Below are 20,137 nucleotides of genomic sequence, written 5' to 3' on the forward strand. Positions count from 1 at the left end.
CATACTTATAGCTGCTCAGTACTTAAACGTATTTACTGAAGATTGATAGTCACCGGTCCAACTTTACATAGACGGGTCAAGGCCACAGCTATTTTCCAGTGTCACTCTGTCTGAACCATCTTGACACTGGAACACATGGGAAAGCATATCCATTCTCAAGCTCTGATAATCACTCTTTGTTTGAGGTTGAATTTCATTGAATCCATTCGAGGGCAAAGTGCTGAAATTCTATAGTTAGTGCGCAGATGAAACTAAGATTCCTTAGATACTCAAGCACCCCAAAACTCTCGTAAAGTTGCCCATCAAATCTGGGAAAGAATAGCTTGTATGAATAAAACATGTCTATGAAGTCTATTCTAAGTTCTTTTGGGATGCGTTTTGTGTATAGTACAAGCAACCACTTTGTCTTTACCACATACCGAATGTTTTCTTTCATTGTATATAACATAACCGCTAACTAGTCAAATACAATTGACTGTTAAGATACAGTACCAGTCAAAAGTTTGGATACACCTACTCATTCAAGGGTTTTTCTTAATTTTTTTACTATTGTATACTATCTTAACAGTCAATTGTATTTGGCTAGTGAAGACATCAAAACTATGAAATAACACATATGGAATCATGTAGTAACCAAAAAAGTGTTAAACAAATCAAAATATATTTTATATTTGAGATTCTTCAAAGTAGCCACCCTTTGCCTTGATGACAGTTTCGCACACTCTTGGCATTCTCTCAACCAGCTTCACCTGAAACGTTTTTTTTCAACAGTCGAAGGAGTTTGCACTTTTGCTGAGCATTTGTTGGCTGCTTTTCCTTCATTCTGCAGCCCAACTCTCCTTCAAGGCTGTTCGAAAATCATTCCAGGTGAAGCTGGTTGAGAGAATGCCAAGAGTGTGCAAAGCTGTCATCAAGGTTACTACATGATTCCATTTGTGTTATTTCATAGTTATGTCTTCACTAGCCAAATACAATTGATTGTTAAGATAGTTGTGGTGGGCCTCCAGAGTGGCGCAGTGGTCTAAGGCACTGCATCGCATTGCCACTAGAGATCCTGGTTCGAGTCCAGGCTCTGTCGCAGCCGGCCGCGACCTAGAGACCCATGGGGCAGCGCACAATTGGCCCAGCGTCGTCCGGGTTAGGGGAGGGTTTGGCCGGCAGGGATGTTTTTATCCCATCGCGCACTAGTGACCCCTGTGGCGGGCCGTGCGCAGTGCACGCCAATACGGTCGCCTACGGTGTTTCCTCCGAAACATTGGTGCGGCTGGCTTCTGGGTTAAGTGGGCATTGTGTCAAGAAGCAGTATAGCTGGGTTGTGTTTCGGAGGACTCACAGCTCTCGACCTTCGCCTCTCCTGAGTCCGTACGGGAGTTGCAGCGATGAGACAAGACTGTAACTACTACCAATTGGATACCACAAAATTGGGGAGAAAAAGAGCTATAATTAAATAAATAAATGTAAAAAAGATAGTTATGGTGATCATGTGTTCTTCTGCCAAACTTCTCTGTTGACAGAATTGTACGCTCTCATCTCTGGGTAACCTCAGTTCACATGGTTGAGGGCTTCTGACATCATGAGGACAGACAGTAGAGAGGGGGATTATGGGAATGTGCCTGGGTGACATCATGATGCACTGAAGGCCCTGTTCAAATGCTGTAGAAATGCTATAATATGTTATCACTGATCTTACAACATTGGATAGGTGACAACATGGGTTCCTTTAGATACAGCACTGTAGCTTTCACCCACCCAGTCACATCAGATCAGTGATTTATTTGAGATAAGGAAGGGAGGGAATGACAGATTTCTAAAGTATTTAATCAGTGCCCATGCGAAGCTACACGTGGCTCTGATGTGAACTTTGACCAAGTCAGATGGGATGAGGCAGGCTATCAGGGCGGGGGCGTGGCCTCTGATACCAACTAGGGTGGTGAAATGGGTGGTGCCGGTGAACACTGAATAGGGCAACATTGGCATACGTAGGGCCTGGAGTTTTTCCCCAGTGAGGTCGGTTGCTTAGTCAGGAAAGACTCCTGGACCTTATTTATAATTAGGACCAGGAGTATTCCTGACCAGGTTACCCGATCAACTTCAAGGCCCAGAGACATAAAGGGGAATCTCAAAAGTCCATCTCTGATTCGTTAGGTAGACCTCCTCCCATTCACTCACCACCACGACCACCTCAGAACATTAGAGGGAAGTGATGCAAGCAGTGGTGGAGCAGATTGGAGGATCCTGTCCTCAGATTTCCCCCTTCAATGCTCACTTCCCACTCCATTCCTTCCTTTTGAGAATGAGGCAAGGAGAGAGAACGCGAGGAGAGAGAACGCGAGGAGCCCTACTATAAATCAGGAAATAACTTTTAAGACCTCTCCCCCAAAAGTTGAGTTTCTCTCACCTCCGCATGCAGTCCAGGGCTCGTATGAAGTAATCCTTGTTGAGCTGGTGCTCGTCTCTCAGCAGGGCACACTGCTCCAGGGTTACAGACATCGACGTCCTGTCTTTGGCACTTTTACAGCTGGTGAACCTGATCCCGTTCAGCCGTCGGCAGATCTGGACCAAGGGAGACGCAGAAAAAAACACCTCAATAACGTAAACAAAAACAAACTATTTCAAACATAATGCATAACTGAAAACTACTCTGACTGTGAGGTAGAATTGGGAAGAAAAGCACCCTGGAATTCAATGAAAACATGTTTTTGTTCTTCTGAAAATAATTTTCACTTTGAAAGTGAAAGTGCACTACTTTCTATGCAGCTGCTTATATGATTTTTCCCAGAGCACATTCCTTTTTAAGGCTCAGCTAATTCCAGAGACCAGGGAGGGAAAGAGAAGAAAGCTCATAGTTACAACCAGAACAGATCTGCTTTCATTTTCCAAAGACTGTCTGAAGTCTTTGTAAATACCAGAGGAATCATTAGCCAAATACCAGAGGAATAATTAGCTGGAAAGGAATGTGTGTGTTCAACCTTTACTCCTTTATCAAAAGTGTTATTAATCCGGGGTTCCGGATTGGTTTGGCTGGATACAGTTTATGATATAAATCGGTCACGTGTAGCTTCCATTGCTGCTCTATGCCCACCTATGTGATTAGATAATTGGATGCCCATTTTCTGGGAGATTTCCCCTAAATGATCAGGATTATTTGGTGCCTTGCATGGCCTTCTGCCAGATGTCAAATATGTTTATATAGTCTTCCTTGTAGCAGGTGCATTGCATTCACAAGTTCAAAACTTCTCCTCAGGGTACCAATGTATCAACCTCCATAAGTAGGGACATTAGCAGGGTGACAAGTTCGCATGAATGATGTCAAACCAGATGTATAAGAATGGATCCACTTGTTATGCATCTTATGCTATCCTCACCGTTCCAGCGAGCCACAGTATCTCCACATTCTTTCTCTTCTTCGTCACTACATTCTGGCCCAGGGTCCCAAGTAAATCTTTCAAGTCTGTCCGCGTTTGAAAACATGGCAGACCTGTGAAAAGAAACGAAACGCGAGTTGGGTTTGGTTGGATCATTTGGCTGCTCGACAGAGGTGTAGGAGGAGTTGTGTGTGTGTTCATGCGACAGGAAGGATGCAGGTATTGATAAGATAAAGACACGGTACACTGACAACGAGAATGGGGACATCTATGGAAACTACTGACAGATGGATGAAAGGAGCTGTTGTGTGGAACAACAACATTAACATCATCACAAACGTAGATCTCTGTGGTCGTGTATCTGTCTACAAATCTGACCCACATGGGTGTATTTTACAGTAGCTGAATCGATGGTAGACGGGAAATGGAAATACTGGTGTGTGTGTGTGTGTGTGTGTGTGTGTGTTGGACTGTAAAATAAAGACACATTGTATCTTATGTCTGTAATAAAACTACACTGAGTGTACAAAACATTATGCTCTTTCCATGACACAGACTGACCAGGTGAAATCTATGATCCCTTATTGATGTCACTTGTTAAATCCACATCAATCAGTGTAGATGAAGGGGAGGAGACAGGTTAAAGTAGAATTTCTAAGCCTTGAGACAATTGAGACATGGATTGTGTATGTGTGCCATTCAGAGGGTGTAGGATCAAGACAAAAGATTGAAGTGCTTTTGAACGGGGTATGGAATTAGGTGCCAGGCGCACCGGTTTGTGTCAAGAACTACAAGGTTTCAACAGTTTCCCGTGTGTATCAAGAATGGTCCACCACCCAAAGGACATCCAGCCAACTTGACACCTGTGGGAAGCATTGGAGTCAACATGGGCCAGCATCCCTGAGGAACGCTTTCGACACCTTGTAGACTCCATGCCTTGACGATTTGAAGCTGTTCTGAGGGCAAAAGGGGGGAGTGCAATTCAATATTAGGAAGGTGTTCTTAATGTTTTGTACACTCAGTGTATGTTGCTTATATACAAATGGGCATGGATCGTTACAATATACAGAACTAATTTTCTTCTGTGGGACGAAGTCAAAATGTGTTCTATAAAAAAGCAAGATGGATACTATTGCATGATGATTGATGACATTTATATACTTCTGATGTTTTGATGTTGAAGCGGCAGTTGATGCACTTACATTCTGATGGCACCTTATCGCTTAGTGATTTGTAATAACTGTCTAAAATCTCAAAGTTCCTCTGGTTTATCCTCTCTTGCAAAGAGATGTCTCCGAATCTGTACAGGGAGAATGAGAACATGAAAGGACAAGTTAATCTGTACAGGGAGAATGAGAACATGAAAGGACAAGTTAATCTGTACAGGGAGAATGAGAGCATGAAAGGACAAGTTAATCTGTACAGGGAGAATGAGAACATGAAAGGACAAGTTAATCTGTACAGGGAGAATGAGAGCCTGAAAGGACAAGTTAATCTGTACAGGGAGAATGAGAGCCTGAAAGGACAAATTAATCTGTACAGGGAGAATGAGAGCCTGAAAGGACAAGTTAATCTGTACAGGGAGAATGAGAGCCTGAAAGGACAAGTTAATCTGTACAGGGAGAATGAGAGCCTGAAAGGACAAATTAATCTGTACAGGGAGAATGAGAGCCTGAAAGGACAAGTTAATCTGTACAGGGAGAATGAGAGCCTGAAAGGACAAGTTAATCTGTACAGGGAGAATGAGAGCCTGAAAGGACAAGTTAATCTGTACAGGGAGAATGAGAGCCTGAAAGGACAAGTTAATCTGTACAGGGAGAATGAGAGCCTGAAAAGACAAGTTAATCTGTACAGGGAGAATGAGAGCCTGAAAGGACAAGTTAATCTGTACAGGGAGAATGAGAGCCTGAAAGGACAAATTAATCTGTACAGGGAGAATGAGAGCCTGAAAGGACAAGTTAATCTGTACAGGGAGAATGAGAGCCTGAAAGGACAAGTTAATCTGTACAGGGAGAATGAGAGCCTGAAAGGACAAGTTAATCTGTACAGGGAGAATGAGAGCCTGAAAGGACAAGTTAATCTGTACAGGGAGAATGAGAGCCTGAAAGGACAAGTTAATCTGTACAGGGAGAATGAGAGCCTGAAAGGACAAGTTAATCTGTACAGGGAGAAAGAGAAAACAAGTCCACAGTAAACATGCTGTCCCCCACGAATGACGGAGTGCTCCTTCTTATGTCAGTTAGTGACAATTATTGCATAATTTCATTTTAAGTACCGAAATGATATAGGTCGTTATGGGAGATAAGCTTTTTCAAATTTTGGTGGAGGGAAAAAAGTCTAATTAGCAGAAAAACCAATGGGCGGAGCGTATAGGTTTATAGGTCCTTATGAGAAACTTGTTGGTCATGAGAGGCTGCATATATGAATCACATTTTATGACGGAACAGGAGACATGCTTGTTCAGTTTGGAATGTCAGTTGATTACTATAGCAACCCACGTTACAACAATCAGTGTGATTTTGTAAATGGCGGATCTCTATGTCATGGCGCATCATTCACCCAAGTCTGAGATATCACGTGTGAGGAATGTCCTAATGGACGGCGACAGATCCACAGACCCCTCCACAATGAAAGTACAAGTTACGGGTCAGTGAGACTGATCGTGTGCATTCCAAAAGTGACTTAGGTTTGGCAGTCTTGAAATGATTGCATGAAATGACCACTAACACGGTCTCTTTCTGAATGTGAGCCTAACATCATGGCCAAGATATCCTGTCTCAAACCAGGCTTACCGGCTGGATAGAAACAATCCTATTCGATGCTCCAAAGGCGATAACATTACACTGGGTGACAATGACCTTGGAAGCATGATGGGAAATGACTCTATAGACAACATCATCTCATCCAAAACAAATGTTTTCTCTCCCATAGTGTGTAACAGAAGAAACTGAGGGATCGGTAAAGGCTGGTTGACTGAACTTCTACTTCAGTCAAAATGTCACTTAATCATGAACTGATGTCAATGGGAGAATAAGTGGACATTTGTAACTAAAGTGGAAGATATGATTCGCCCGTAAAAGACAAAAGTGTTCCGGTACCTGTCTGCTATTGTCTGCTGTTCGTTGATTCCCACGTTGAAGAGCACCGGGTAAACCTGCAACGCCTTGCCCTCTTTGATCTCATGGGGTAACATCTGGAAGGCCAGCCGTGGTAATGGCACTTCTACAGTATAATGGTCGCTGGAGGGAGGTAGGCGGGAGGGAGATAGGGAACGAGGGAAGGAGAGAGGGAGAGGAAGGGAGAATGGGAGGATGGGAAAGAGAGAGAGAGAGTTGGAGGTATGAAGGAAGTTAGGAAGGAAGGAAGGAAGGACAGAACGAAGGAAGGAAGGAGAGAGGCAGGGAGGGAGGAGCGAAGTGTGAAAGAGAAAGTGTAAACAGAGATTTGATATGCGTGGACATCAAAGCATCACACATCAACTATGAAGCACTTCTCACCCATTCTTTTAACGCTTCAAATCTGAGCACAAGCCTGAACAGAGGCTTGGTGGAGTCTGAAGTTACAGTAAGTAGGATTGCGTGATGTCCACACAACTTTCACTGGGCCTTGACATCTCAGTGATTAGCTTGGTCTGATAGTATTACATGACTATTTATTACCCATCTGACAGGTTTACTGGTTAACAGCACGTCAGCTTTGAGAGAAATGTGTTGCAACTCCCGTAACTGAGAAACGGGATCAGTTGTTTAAACAAACACAGTCAGGCTTAAGTGGAATATTTCCAAATAATGATACGAGTCACGACCAATCAAATACAGGTGTTTTATTATTACAATCGACTTGAAGTAGATCAGCCTGGATAACTGGAAATGGCTCACTGTAAGTCATGTGGAAGCTAACCTATTCATTATTGTCAGATGGAAAATAAATGTTTAAGGACTTTTCAACCCTGGTTAGCTCCCAAATTCGCTGCAGTATGTCTACTGCTTCGGGAAAAACTAGACTACCATCTTCACCACCTCAATCAGTAGGTAGAATTGGTCAAATAGGAAAATCTTGGGTAACCCAGAACTAAAGTCTCATGTAATTGGTCAGCTGCTCGATTAAGTTCTGGGTCCATACGTGTTAAGAGAAGAGATGCTAGAACGAGGAGCGGAACCAGAACGAAGAAACCTCAAACATAGGATCTAACACTAGTCATTATCCCACCCGTCTCATTTCTTCCCGACAGACTATACAGTACCAGTTATGTTTACGGAGATCTGTCCAAGAAAGAATAGGAAAAGCTATACACCTGATAAAACTATTTGCCAAGTTGGGATCAATAATAATGTATTACAGTATGATATGATATATGAAGCCCCCAAGCTGATCTAAAATAAAAAATAAAAAAAAGCCACAGTAAGCAATTTCCCTTGTAATGCCAAAACCACTGGTTAAAGGATGCTGGGTAATAGAGTCTCACCGCCTGCCGATGACTACAGGTTGCAGGTCACAGGGGTCGTCTGTCTTGGCCTGAGTGATCTTGAAGGCCACCCGGTGCAGGTCTGAGATGCCCACCTCCATGTCCTCTAGCATGCCAATCTCCTCACCTGTAACAGCAACACCAATTAGTGGTTACTTCCTGTTCACTTGAAGTAGACAATCTGTTCTGGTCATAGTAGGAGAAATACACTGGGCAACAAAACAGGCAATAGGACCCGGTTGCATAAAACACCTTAAGTTAATTTTCCCTTTATCGTTTCCCTTAAAGTTTCCTTAACTTTAAGTCAGTTGCACAAATAATTTGAAGGTGAATTCCCCCTTAAATGTAGTGAAACGGTGCCCATGAGGTCTCATAACTGCTTCATTCAGTATGGATATCAATGTAAACAGCATTTAGGGAGGTGATTGTTGCTTAAATCTGCCCTGGTTACAAAGGGAAAACATCAACCAGCTAGCTACTTAGCTAAACAATGGAAGATTAACAATTCATAGCTACAGAGCTAGCTGGATAGTTAGCTAGATACTCTGTAAACTAGCTAGAAAGTAATATAAACAGTACTAGAAAGTAATATAAACAAGTTCAGAAGAAAGTAACTACAAGAAAAGTGGTTTGTTATCTTCTGAAGCAATTTTTTTAATCCTGTCTTGATCGCAGAAGTTCTACAGTATTTGCTATCTCACAAAATAAATGTGATCTCTTTGATGAGATATATAAGTATATAAGCCCCTAGACAAAAATGTAACTTCCTGTTCCAAAGACTGGTAGTCCCCACGTTGAAAGGACAAAGACCACCTACAGAACTAAGCTAACATCAGCAAGAACCTAACGAAATTGGCGTCGAATTTCAATGTGAAGGTGACGACCTACACGCCGGAAGGATGAATTTCGACTATACCAGCCAGAATATAGCATGAGTTTAAAGTATGGCAACTTGGTATGAACTTTGAACTCTTATTCACTAAAGAAGTGCTACCCCCTCCGCCCGCTAAACGTGGGCTAGGAGAGGACGGACAGAGTATCCATTCTACCACGCTCCAGTTCACCACTAGACAGTCTTCACCACTAGACAACCCGGCCTCCCATCTACGACCAACCGATCGAAGCACAGCTCAGATTAAAAATGTATTACATTTACCTTTTCCAAATGGGGGGGTTATTTAGAATGCATAAGATTCTGTATTTACGATAGAGTAGCTGCCTACGGCCCGATAGAGACATAGCGTCTCCCTTTGTTCCTCAGTCTTCCCGCTCTTTCATTCAAACCCAACCCCCTTTCCTTTGTGTAACCAGCCGTCATGTCGGCTCCGGCCACCAGGGACGTTTTCTTTATGACATAATTTGTAATCAATGTATGATCCATTCTGTGTAGATGTTATTCTGTGTGATTATTTAGGTATTTAGTAAATAAAAAATTCAACCAAATTTTGTATTGCTGATTCAACTTGTTAGCCAGGGTTCGTGAAGATAACCAAGAATTTAAAACTTTCAGATGAGACTAAATAAAGTGACAATTAAATATTGACTGCTACTGATGTAAAAGATTACTAGGTCTTTAAGAGTTTATTCGGAAGATAACAGCTCTATAAACATTCTTTCGTGGTGCCCCGACTTTCTAGTTAATTATTTACCTGGTTAGCTTAATCAGGGAAATGATTAATAACAGAGAAATGATTTTATAGAATAGCATGTCATATCACTTAATCCGGCATAGCCAAAGACACATGGTACCACTATGGTACTTTCATTCATACCATGGTAATCCTATTGTATTTTCACTAATACCATGGTACAGTCTTAATCTCGGAAATGTACCATAGTTTTAGCTTTGAAGTATGATGGTACTACCATGGAATCACCATTGTACCTAAATATGACCATGGTATTGCATAATTTATACTATGGTATAGATCTGAATCATGGAAATGTACCATGGTTTTAGCTTTGAAGTATGATAGTACTGCCATGCACCTAAATAATACAATGGTATTGCCTAATTTATACCATGGTATAGATGTGGATCATGGAAATATAATGGTTTTAAACTGCATTACACATTCTATCATGCTAATGCACAATTATGACAAACGCACAAAAAATGATCAAATGGTACCAGCTTTATTAATTGTGTGTTACTGTATAAAAGCATGTTATACAACTTCCTGTACTCTTTCTTAGTCTTGAAGGACCTTTGACATTGGGTAATCCTTTGGGTAAAAGTTACCCTTAGACACAGATCTCATATGAGCTTACCTTCCCTCAATCCTAAACTTCACTGTTAGGGATGGAAATGCAAAAAAAGAACTCAGTGTGTAAGACATTTGACCTTTGACCCTACTAAAGTACTCACTGTAGGTGCTTAGCAGGCTTTCGAACTGTGCCACCAGGCCCACTAGGTGGAGCTGCCTGAGGAAGCCCTTATCCTCCATCCCCGCGTACAGCCTCATGACGAAACCACACGCCAACGCAGCTAGCTGCACATACACACCCCCACACACACACACACACACACACACACACAAACACAGGGTTCAATCAAAAAGCAACATGGCACATCGTCAGGGTTGAATCAAAAAGCAACACAGCACACTACTCCGACAATAAGAACAGGAAGACTGGAATAATAATATATTGAATGCATTAACAGAAATGACCATAACCAAACAAACATTGTATATTAGAAATTATAGGAATTAATAATGGTAAATGTACTACTGGTGATATATGTAATGAAATGGGATATACACTAACAACCAACCGTAAACAATTCACACAATGAAGTTGTGAAAAATGAATGTGCACAAATTGGCGGGAGAGAGCTCTTTCTGGAGAGAGAAGTGCATTGTGCATCTGGGTGCTGCATGGTCAATCCGATATATGCATTGGCCGTGCAGCATTTACGGCGATACGGCCTCTGCAGAAATCAGGGCATTCATACTTCTTGCGCTTCACGGAGCAGTGAAGAGCTGTTGTGAAGGAAGTTGTCAAAGGAGTGAGTTTGTGTTTATACAGGATGTACTGGCCCCAACTACCGTCAACCCATCATGTCAATGCAGAGCTATACAGAGCCCTCTGCATTGTTACAACATTTAAGAGGTGTATGATGATGTGATACAGAGCTCGATTTGGCCTCTGCATGCCTCTGGAGGCTCCATAATTGCCTCACACCTTCCATATGGAGCCTCCGACCACATTTTCAGATCAAACATAAATTGGCTTTTAGTCTAGGCCTTCGGAATGGATTAGTGAGATGGGCACAATTATATTTGTCTTTGTGTAATTACAGAAACCCTTGGCTAAAAATAAATGCAGAGGTCCATGTCATTCCAGTCAACTAATGGGGGTCAGCCCTAATTCACACAAAAGCCTACCGCCCAACTGTGGACTGAGTTGACCCCCTGCTGCAGAGATTATGTATGGAACATTATGACATTCTCAGGCATTATCAGCTGATATACGACCTGTTTATCTAGGTCACAAGGTAATTCAAACAATCTCTGAATGTAATTTTCCTGCAAGTAGTCTGAGCTGCTGCCGGATCAGTTTCAAAGACTTGCTGGATCACTTCCAATTACTGCATATGCTAGGACTAGGAGCCGTGTTTCAGCAGAAACATAGTCAGTGAAATGCTAACTAATCTCTTGTGTAAATGATGTAAACAAAAACATGCCGTTGAATGGTGGTTTGATACTGTACATCATAACTAGCTTCCTAACAGCTGAAAAACGTTGGCATTGGTTGGAGAGCCTTGACAGGACAAATCAATTGCAACAAATATCTATAGGCTGTTTCCTAAGCGGAGTCCTCACTTCACAGGTGGCCACCTACCGCCTGACTGAAGACCACATCCCTCCTCTGCTTGAGGAACAGTCCCTGGGGGATGCTGCAGGCAGCCTCCTGCAGCAGGACGAAAGTCATGGCCCTCCTGGCCCGCACCACCACCTCAGCAATGCACTCCTTCAACCTCACCACCAGGGGGCAGAGCTGCTCCCGCCAATCCCCTTCTGCAACATACAAGGGAGACATGACAGGAGAAGACATGAGAACCATACGTTACACAGATTATGTTGGAATCTTGATTTCTCTACATCTCTAGTTGTGCTGATTACGGAGCCTAGAAATGCATCAGCATTAAAGACGATGAGAATTGTTGATGAAAATGTTATGTTGCCACCCTGAAGAATTATTAAAAACTTCAGTTACGGTATGTTCTCCAAGGACTGAGAATCCTCTCAGTGGTTTGTTTAAATGTTTGAGAAATGTTTTGCAGCTGGTTGCAGCTCTAACACATCTAATTTGGTTGCATATTTGTTACAAGATAGACCTTTGTTTGTTGATAGTTTGGACAGTTTGGACAGTTTGTTTAGCTTCTAGGGTCTCCAATTTAGAAACAATTGTGGATTCAAAACTGACTTGAAGCAGACATCTGTCAAACATCAGAGGGGTCAAGGCAGGGGTCAAGGCAGAAAGTCCATCCAGTTTTAGTCACTGAGGTTTGAGAATGTAGTGGTCAAGTGGAGTGAACCGAAGAGGCTGGTGTTTCATAATGACTGTTGGATACTGCAGTAGGAACCCAAGAGGCTGGTGTTTCATAATGACTGTTGGATACTGCAGTAGGAACCCAAGAGGCTGGTGTTTCATAATGACTGTTGGATACTGCAGTAGGAACCCAAGAGGCTGGTGTTTCATAATGACTGTTGGATACTGCAGTAGGAACCCAAGAGGCTGGTGTTTCATAATGACTGTTCCATGTCTCCTGGTGCATTCCCAGACTGACTGTTTTCATAGACGTGAAAGGATAAGAGCTTGTCTGGCTTGACAGACTAAAGCTGACCAGGAGGCTGCAGTACCCCCTAAAAATCTTAATACAAAAATATATACTAATACAAAAATATATACTTTTTTGAAAATATATTTTTCTCACAAAAGTAGTGCACTGGGCCTTTACTATTATTAGCGACCATATAGACCTCTGTAGTGGACTGATATACAGTTGAAGTCCGAAGTTTCCATACACTCAGGTTGGAGTCATTAAAACTTGTTTTTCAACCACTCCACAAATTTCTTGTTAACATACTATAGTTTTGGCAAGTCGGTTAGGACATCTACTTTGTGCATGATAGGTCATTTTCCAATAATTGTTTACAGACACATTATTTCACTTATAATTCACTGTATCACAATTCCAGTGGGTCAGAAGTTTACATACACTAAGTTGACTGTGCCTTTAAACAGCTTGGAAAATTCCAGAAAATTATGTCATGGCTTTAGAAGCTTCTGACAGGCTAATTGACTTTATTTGAGTCAATTGGAGGTGTACCTGTGGATGTATTTCAAGGCCTACCTTCAAACTTAGGTGCCACCTTTGCTTGAAATCATCGGAAAATCTCAAGAAATCAGCCAAGACCTCAGAAAAAAAATTGTAGACCTCCACAAGTCTGGTTCATCATTGGGAGCAATTTCCAAACGCCTGAAGGTATCACATTCATCTGTACAAACAATAGTACGCAAGTATAAACACCATGGGACCACATAGCCGTCATACCGCTCAGGAAGGAGACGCGTTCTGTCTCCTAGAGATGAATGTACTTTGGTGCAAAATATGCAAATCAATCCCAGAATAACAGCAAAGGACCTTGTGAAGATGCTGGAGGAAACAGGTACAAAAGTATCTATATCCACAGTAAAACGAGTCCTATATCAACATAACCTGAAAGGCCGCTCAGCAAGGAAGAAGCCACTGCTCCAAAACCGCCATAAAAAAGCCAGACTACGGTTTGCAACTGCACATGGTGAAAATCGTACTTTTTGGAGAAATGTCCTCTGGTCTGATGAAACAAAAATAGAACAGTTTGGCCATAATGACCATCATTAAGTTTGGAGGAAAAAGGGGGAGGCTTGCAAGCCGAAGAACACCATCCCAACCATGACGCACGGGGTGGCAGCATCATGTTGTGGGGGTGCTTTGCTGCAGGAGGGACTGGTGCACTTCACAAAATAGATGGCGTCATGAGGAAAGAAAATTATGTGGATATAATGAAGCAACATCTCAAGACATCAGTTAGGATGTTAAAGCTTGGTCGCAAATGGATCTTCCAAATGGACAATGACCCCAAGCATACTTCCAAAGTTGTGGCAAAATGGCTTAAGGACAACAAAGTCAAGGTATTGGAGTGGCCATCACAAAGCGCTGACCTCGATACTATAGAACATTTGTGGGCCGAACTGAAAAACCGTGTGCGAGCAAGGAGGCCTGCAAACCTGACTCAGTTACACCAGCTCTGTCAGGAGGAATGGGCCAAAATTCACCCAACTTATTGTGGGAAGCTTGTGGAAGGCTACCCAAAATGTTTGACCCAAGTTAAACAATTTAAAGGCAATGCTACCAAATACTAAATGAGTGTATGTAAACTTCTGACCCACTGGGAATGTGATGAAAGAAATAAAAGCTGAAATAAACTTCCGACTTCAACTGTAGACCTCTGCAGTGGACTGATATAGACCTCTGCAGTGGACTGATATAGACCTCTGCAGTGGACTGATATAAACCTCTGCAGTGGACTGATATAAATCTCTGTAGCATGAGCAAAAACATTTACATCAAAAGGTGCAAAGTTACAGGCAAAGACAAAACGTTCACATTAAATTAAATATTCTTGATCAAATAACATGGCAAAACAACCAATTTTTGTGCAGTACTAATTTACCATCCTTACAAACCACTTAATGTAAATGTACATTAATGTATTGTACATAAGCTGATCATATACGTTTGTACCTGTAGACTTTCCTCACCATGAAGAAAAACAATGACCAATCCAGTAATTAAGTACATTGAGACATCAAGTGGTCTGTGATGATCAGTTGGTAGAGCATGGTGCTTGTAATGCCAGGGTTGTGGGTTTGATTCCTACGGGGGACCAGTACGAATGGTGCTTGCAATGCCAGGGTTGTGGGTTTGATTCCCATGGCAGACCAGTACGACAATGTATGCACTCACTACTGTAAGTTGTTCTGGATAAGAGTGTCTATTAAAATGGAAAAGGAATGAATTGACCATTTCAGTTTTTACATAGAAATAAGTTGCATTTTCAAAGTATTTAAAGAAACTGGAAAACATACAGTAATGTGCAGAAGTTTTAGGCAGGTGTGAAAAAATGCTGTAAAGTAAGAATGCTTTCAAAAATAGACATGTTAATAGATTATATTTCTCAATTAACAAAATGCAAAGTGAGTGAACAGAAGAAAAATCTACTGTGTATCAAGCAAGTGTTTTTATATTCCACAAATATTATCAGATTAACTGTTTTGTACAGATAATTGTCAGACTCAAGTTACAAATGCTGGTAAATACTCAAATACATTTCGTTTATTTTTTTATCACAAAAGTAGTGTAGTGGGCCTTTACTAGTCCTGTATTAGTGGACCGACGATATAGAGGTCTTCAGCGCACCCACCCCCAAACTACTTCCCGTGGCTATGCCACGAGGCCACCGCACTGTGATGTTGGGACAAGTGATGGTCAATAGGGGGCAGTGTTGTCCATGGATTCGATTCTTTTTAAAGGAACTCGGCTGCCTATGTATTCTGCATGGGGGCGGGAAGTAGCCTGGCGGGTAGGAGCATTGGGCCAGTAACCAAAAGGTTGCTAGATCAAATCCCGAAGCTGACAAGGTAAAACTCTGTCGTTCTGCCCCTGATCAAGGCAGTTAACCCACTGTTCCACAGGCGCCATGGATGTCACTTAAGGCAGCCCCCGCGCCCCTCTGATTCAGAGGGGTGCGGAAGACACATTTCAGTTGAATGCATTCAGTTGTACAACTGACTAGGTATCCCCCATTCTTCCATGGCTCCAATGCTGTGACGAAGCCTACATGTGATGGTGTGAGGAACACCATCGTGGAAAAACTTTTAATATCGTTTTTTTCCAACTGACTGCTTATGTCAACAAAAGCCAGGAAAGCTAATCAAATCTCTTTAATCCCACACTCCCCCCTCACCTTTCTTGCTCCCTTTCTCTCCCTCCCTCCCTCTCACTCACAAACGAAAACAAGTACGCGCACACACACACACACACACACACACACACACACACACACACACACACACACACACACACACACACACACACACACACACACACACACACACACACACACCTCCTCCACACAAACCAGATTAAAAAAAGCTTAGCACTCAACATCTGGGTACCCCTTGCCAAATAAATCATGCCTTATCTCGCTTTGAAAACACACTACACACACATTCACCCCTTCTTCTTCCCACCGGTCCCTGTCCAAACAGACATACTCCCACAATGCCTTGTCAACGGGAGTCTTGGCTGGACCAATCACAGCCCTTGGTCTGAACAGGGCAACAGAGAAAAATAAAACTCATTAATCGTCCCTTTCTCTTCAAACAGATGAGGATGACCACTCCCTGTGTCTGTTCTCTACCTTAATAAAATGCTGTGTGTCCTGCTTACTCCCTGTGTCTGTTCTCTACCTTAATAAAATGCTGTGTCCTGCTTACTCCCTGTGTCTGTTCTCTACCTTAATAAAATGCTGTGTCCTGCTTACTCCCTGTGTCTGTTCTCTACCTTAATAAAATGCTGTGTGTCCTGCTTACTCCCTGTGTCTGTTCTCTACCTTAATAAAATGCTGTGTCCTGCTTACTACCTGTGTCTGTTCTCTACCTTAATAAAATGCTGTGTGTCCTGCTTACTCCCTGTGTCTGTTCTCTACCTTAATAAAATGCTGTGTCCTGCTTACTACCTGTGTCTGTTCTCTACCTTAATAAAATGCTGTGTCCTGCTTACTCCCTGTGTCTGTTCTCTACCTTAATAAAATGCTGTGTCCTGCTTACTCCCTGTGTCTGTTCTCTACCTTAATAAAATGCTGTGTCCTGCTTACTCCCTGTGTCTGTTCTCTACCTTAATAAAATGCTGTGTCCTGCTTACTCCCTGTGTCTGTTCTCTACCTTAATAAAATGCTGTGTCCTGCTTACTACCTGTGTCTGTTCTCTACCTTAATAAAATGCTGTGTGTCCTTCTTACTCCCTGTGTCTGTTCTCTACCTTAATAAAATGCTGTGTCCTGCTTACTCCCTGTGTCTGTTCTCTACCTTAATAAAATGCTGTGTCCTGCTTACTCCCTGTGTCTGTTCTCTACCTTAATAAAATGCTGTGTGTCCTTCTTACTCCCTGTGTCTGTTCTCTACCTTAATAAAATGCTGTGTCCTGCTTACTACCTGTGTCTGTTCTCTACCTTAATAAAATGCTGTGTCCTGCTTACTCCCTGTGTCTGTTCTCTACCTTAATAAAATGCTGTGTCCTGCTTACTCCCTGTGTCTGTTCTCTACCTTAATAAAATGCTGTGTCCTGCTTACTACCTGTGTCTGTTCTCTACCTTAATAAAATGCTGTGTCCTGCTTACTCCCTGTGTCTGTTCTCTACCTTAATAAAATGCTGTGTCCTGCTTACTACCTGTGTCTGTTCTCTACCTTAATAAAATGCTGTGTCCTGCTTACTCCCTGTGTCTGTTCTCTACCTTAATAAAATGCTGTGTGTCCTGCTTACTCCCTGTGTCTGTTCTCTACCTTAATAAAATGCTGTGTCCTGCTTACTACCTGTGTCTGTTCTCTACCTTAATAAAATGCTGTGTCCTGCTTACTCCCTGTGTCTGTTCTCTACCTTAATAAAATGCTGTGTCCTGCTTACTCCCTGTGTCTGTTCTCTACCTTAATAAAATGCTGTGTCCTGCTTACTCCCTGTGTCTGTTCTCTACCTTAATAAAATGCTGTGTCCTGCTTACTCCCTGTGTCTGTTCTCTACCTTAATAAAATGCTGTGTGTCCTGCTTACTCCCTGTGTCTGTTCTCTACCTTAATAAAATGCTGTGTCCTGCTTACTACCTGTGTCTGTTCTCTACCTTAATAAAATGCTGTGTCCTGCTTACTCCCTGTGTCTGTTCTCTACCTTAATAAAATGCTGTGTCCTGCTTACTCCCTGTGTCTGTTCTCTACCTTAATAAAATGCTGTGTGTCCTGCTTACTCCCTGTGTCTGTTCTCTACCTTAATAAAATGCTGTGTCCTGCTTACTCCCTGTGTCTGTTCTCTACCTTAATAAAATGCTGTGTCCTGCTTACTCCCTGTGTCTGTTCTCTACCTTAATAAAATGCTGTGTCCTGCTTACTCCCTGTGTCTGTTCTCTACCTTAATAAAATGCTGTGTCCTGCTTACTCCCTGTGTCTGTTCTCTACCTTAATAAAATGCTGTGTGTCCTTCTTACTCCCTGTGTCTGTTCTCTACCTTAATAAAATGCTGTGTCCTGCTTACTCCCTGTGTCTGTTCTCTACCTTAATAAAATGCTGTGTGTCCTGCTTACTACCTGTGTCTGTTCTCTACCTTAATAAAATGCTGTGTCCTGCTTACTCCCTGTGTCTGTTCTCTACCTTAATAAAATGCTGTGTCCTGCTTACTCCCTGTGTCTGTTCTCTACCTTAATAAAATGCTGTGTCCTGCTTACTCCCTGTGTCTGTTCTCTACCTTAATAAAATGCTGTGTCCTGCTTACTCCCTGTGTCTGTTCTCTACCTTAATAAAATGCTGTGTCCTGCTTACTCCCTGTGTCTGTTCTCTACCTTAATAAAATGCTGTGTCCTGCTTACTCCCTGTGTCTGTTCTCTACCTTAATAAAATGCTGTGTCCTGCTTACTCCCTGTGTCTGTTCTCTACCTTAATAAAATGCTGTGTCCTGCTTACTCCCTGTGTCTGTTCTCTACCTTAATAAAATGCTGTGTCCTGCTTACTCCCTGTGTCTGTTCTCTACCTTAATAAAATGCTGTGTCCTGCTTACTCCCTGTGTCTGTTCTCTACCTTAATAAAATGCTGTGTCCTGCTTACTCCCTGTGTCTGTTCTCTACCTTAATAAAATGCTGTGTCCTGCTTACTCCCTGTGTCTGTTCTCTACCTTAATAAAATGCTGTGTCCTGCTTACTCCCTGTGTCTGTTCTCTACCTTAATAAAATGCTGTGTGTCCTGCTTACTCCCTGTGTCTGTTCTCTACCTTAATAAAATGCTGTGTGTCCTGCTTACTCCCTGTGTCTGTTCTCTACCTTAATAAAATGCTGTGTCCTGCTTACTACCTGTGAATGTTTGGACAAAGACGTGTCACTAGATCGGCTGCCATGCTCATACACACTAATGATTCACCAACATGCACACACACACTATCCTGACACGGGAGCCAACACCTTCGCCTGCACCAATCTGCCAACCACCTGGCAGTAGTAGGGACACGACACGCCCTCGTCTGAGCAGACGATTTGATTGGATGCAGGGGAGATAACATCTGGGTGTGAATAACAAGAGGTCCTTGCTCCACTTCTCTGTGGTCAATGTGTTATTTGTGCACTCTCTCCTTCTTACCTTAATTCCACTGGGGGCTGCTGAGGGGAGGAGGGCTCATAATAATGGCTGGAACGGAGCGAATGGAATGGCATCATACCACGAGTTTGATGTATGTAGCTGTATGCTCCGGTCATTACCACGAGCCCGTCCTCCCCAATTAAGGTGCCACCAACCTCCTGTGCTTCATTCGGTCATTTATGAGAGTCTGAGTGTGTGTGCAGATTTTGTGCAGACCAAATACTGCAACTGGCTGTCGTGGTACGTGACTGCCATCCTATGGTGAGAAGGAGTTAAGACCGAAGGACTAGAGCTTGTGCCATCTAGATACATCCAGGACTCTACGGAAGTATTTCTGGTTAGTATTGCAGGACTACATAACTGTATGTAGGTGATATCAACATGGCAAGACAACACCAATAGACCTGGGACTAGGCTACTGTACATGTATAGGACATTGTTATGGATGTAGAGCCGTGTTGTACGACACATTCAGCGGTGAAACTCTTACCAGGGTTGTGGGAGGTGATGACATCAGCCAGGACCTGCTGTTCCTGGTTGTTGCTGATTGGTTCCTGCTCCTGGAGCTTGTCCACCATGGCGATGACACAGTTGAGGCTCTTCGCCACGTCGGCCCACACCCTGTCCTAGAGGAGACAAACACAACATCAGCACCTGGCCTCTGTGTGCGTGTGTGTGTGTGTGTGTGTGTGTGTGTGTGTGTGTGTGTGTGTGTGTGTGTGTGTGTGTGTGTGTGTCTGTGTGAGAGTGAGGGAGATAGCTAAAAGAAAGAGAGAGAGGAAAGGAAAGATGTCAATCTGCATGTTTATTTTATTTAACTAGGCAAGTCAGTTAAGACTTATTTTCAATGACGGCCTAGGAACG

At 42.6% G+C, this 20,137-nt stretch overlaps 1 protein-coding gene across 8 annotated transcripts in view; it reads right to left on the reverse strand.

Annotated features, from left to right (window-relative positions):
• inpp4b (inositol polyphosphate-4-phosphatase type II B) overlaps positions 1-20,137 on the reverse strand; it is a 253,535-nt gene that overhangs the window by 4,976 nt on the left and 228,422 nt on the right. For all 8 annotated transcript variants that reach the window (XM_045716544.1, XM_045716543.1, XM_045716550.1 and 5 more), the window contains 8 exons: positions 19,764-19,899; positions 11,677-11,852; positions 10,199-10,322; positions 7,831-7,957; positions 6,464-6,604; positions 4,568-4,665; positions 3,366-3,478; positions 2,399-2,553 (listed from right to left, as the gene is read on the reverse strand). In XM_045716544.1, the coding sequence (XP_045572500.1) occupies positions 2,399-2,553; positions 3,366-3,478; positions 4,568-4,665; positions 6,464-6,604; positions 7,831-7,957; positions 10,199-10,322; positions 11,677-11,852; positions 19,764-19,899 (1,070 nt within the window). The remainder of the gene's footprint in view (positions 1-2,398; positions 2,554-3,365; positions 3,479-4,567; positions 4,666-6,463; positions 6,605-7,830; positions 7,958-10,198; positions 10,323-11,676; positions 11,853-19,763; positions 19,900-20,137) is intronic.

The sequence above is a fragment of the Salmo salar genome, chromosome ssa04 (genome assembly GCF_905237065.1).
Source record: "Salmo salar chromosome ssa04, Ssal_v3.1, whole genome shotgun sequence".
NCBI lineage: Eukaryota > Metazoa > Chordata > Actinopteri > Salmoniformes > Salmonidae > Salmo > Salmo salar.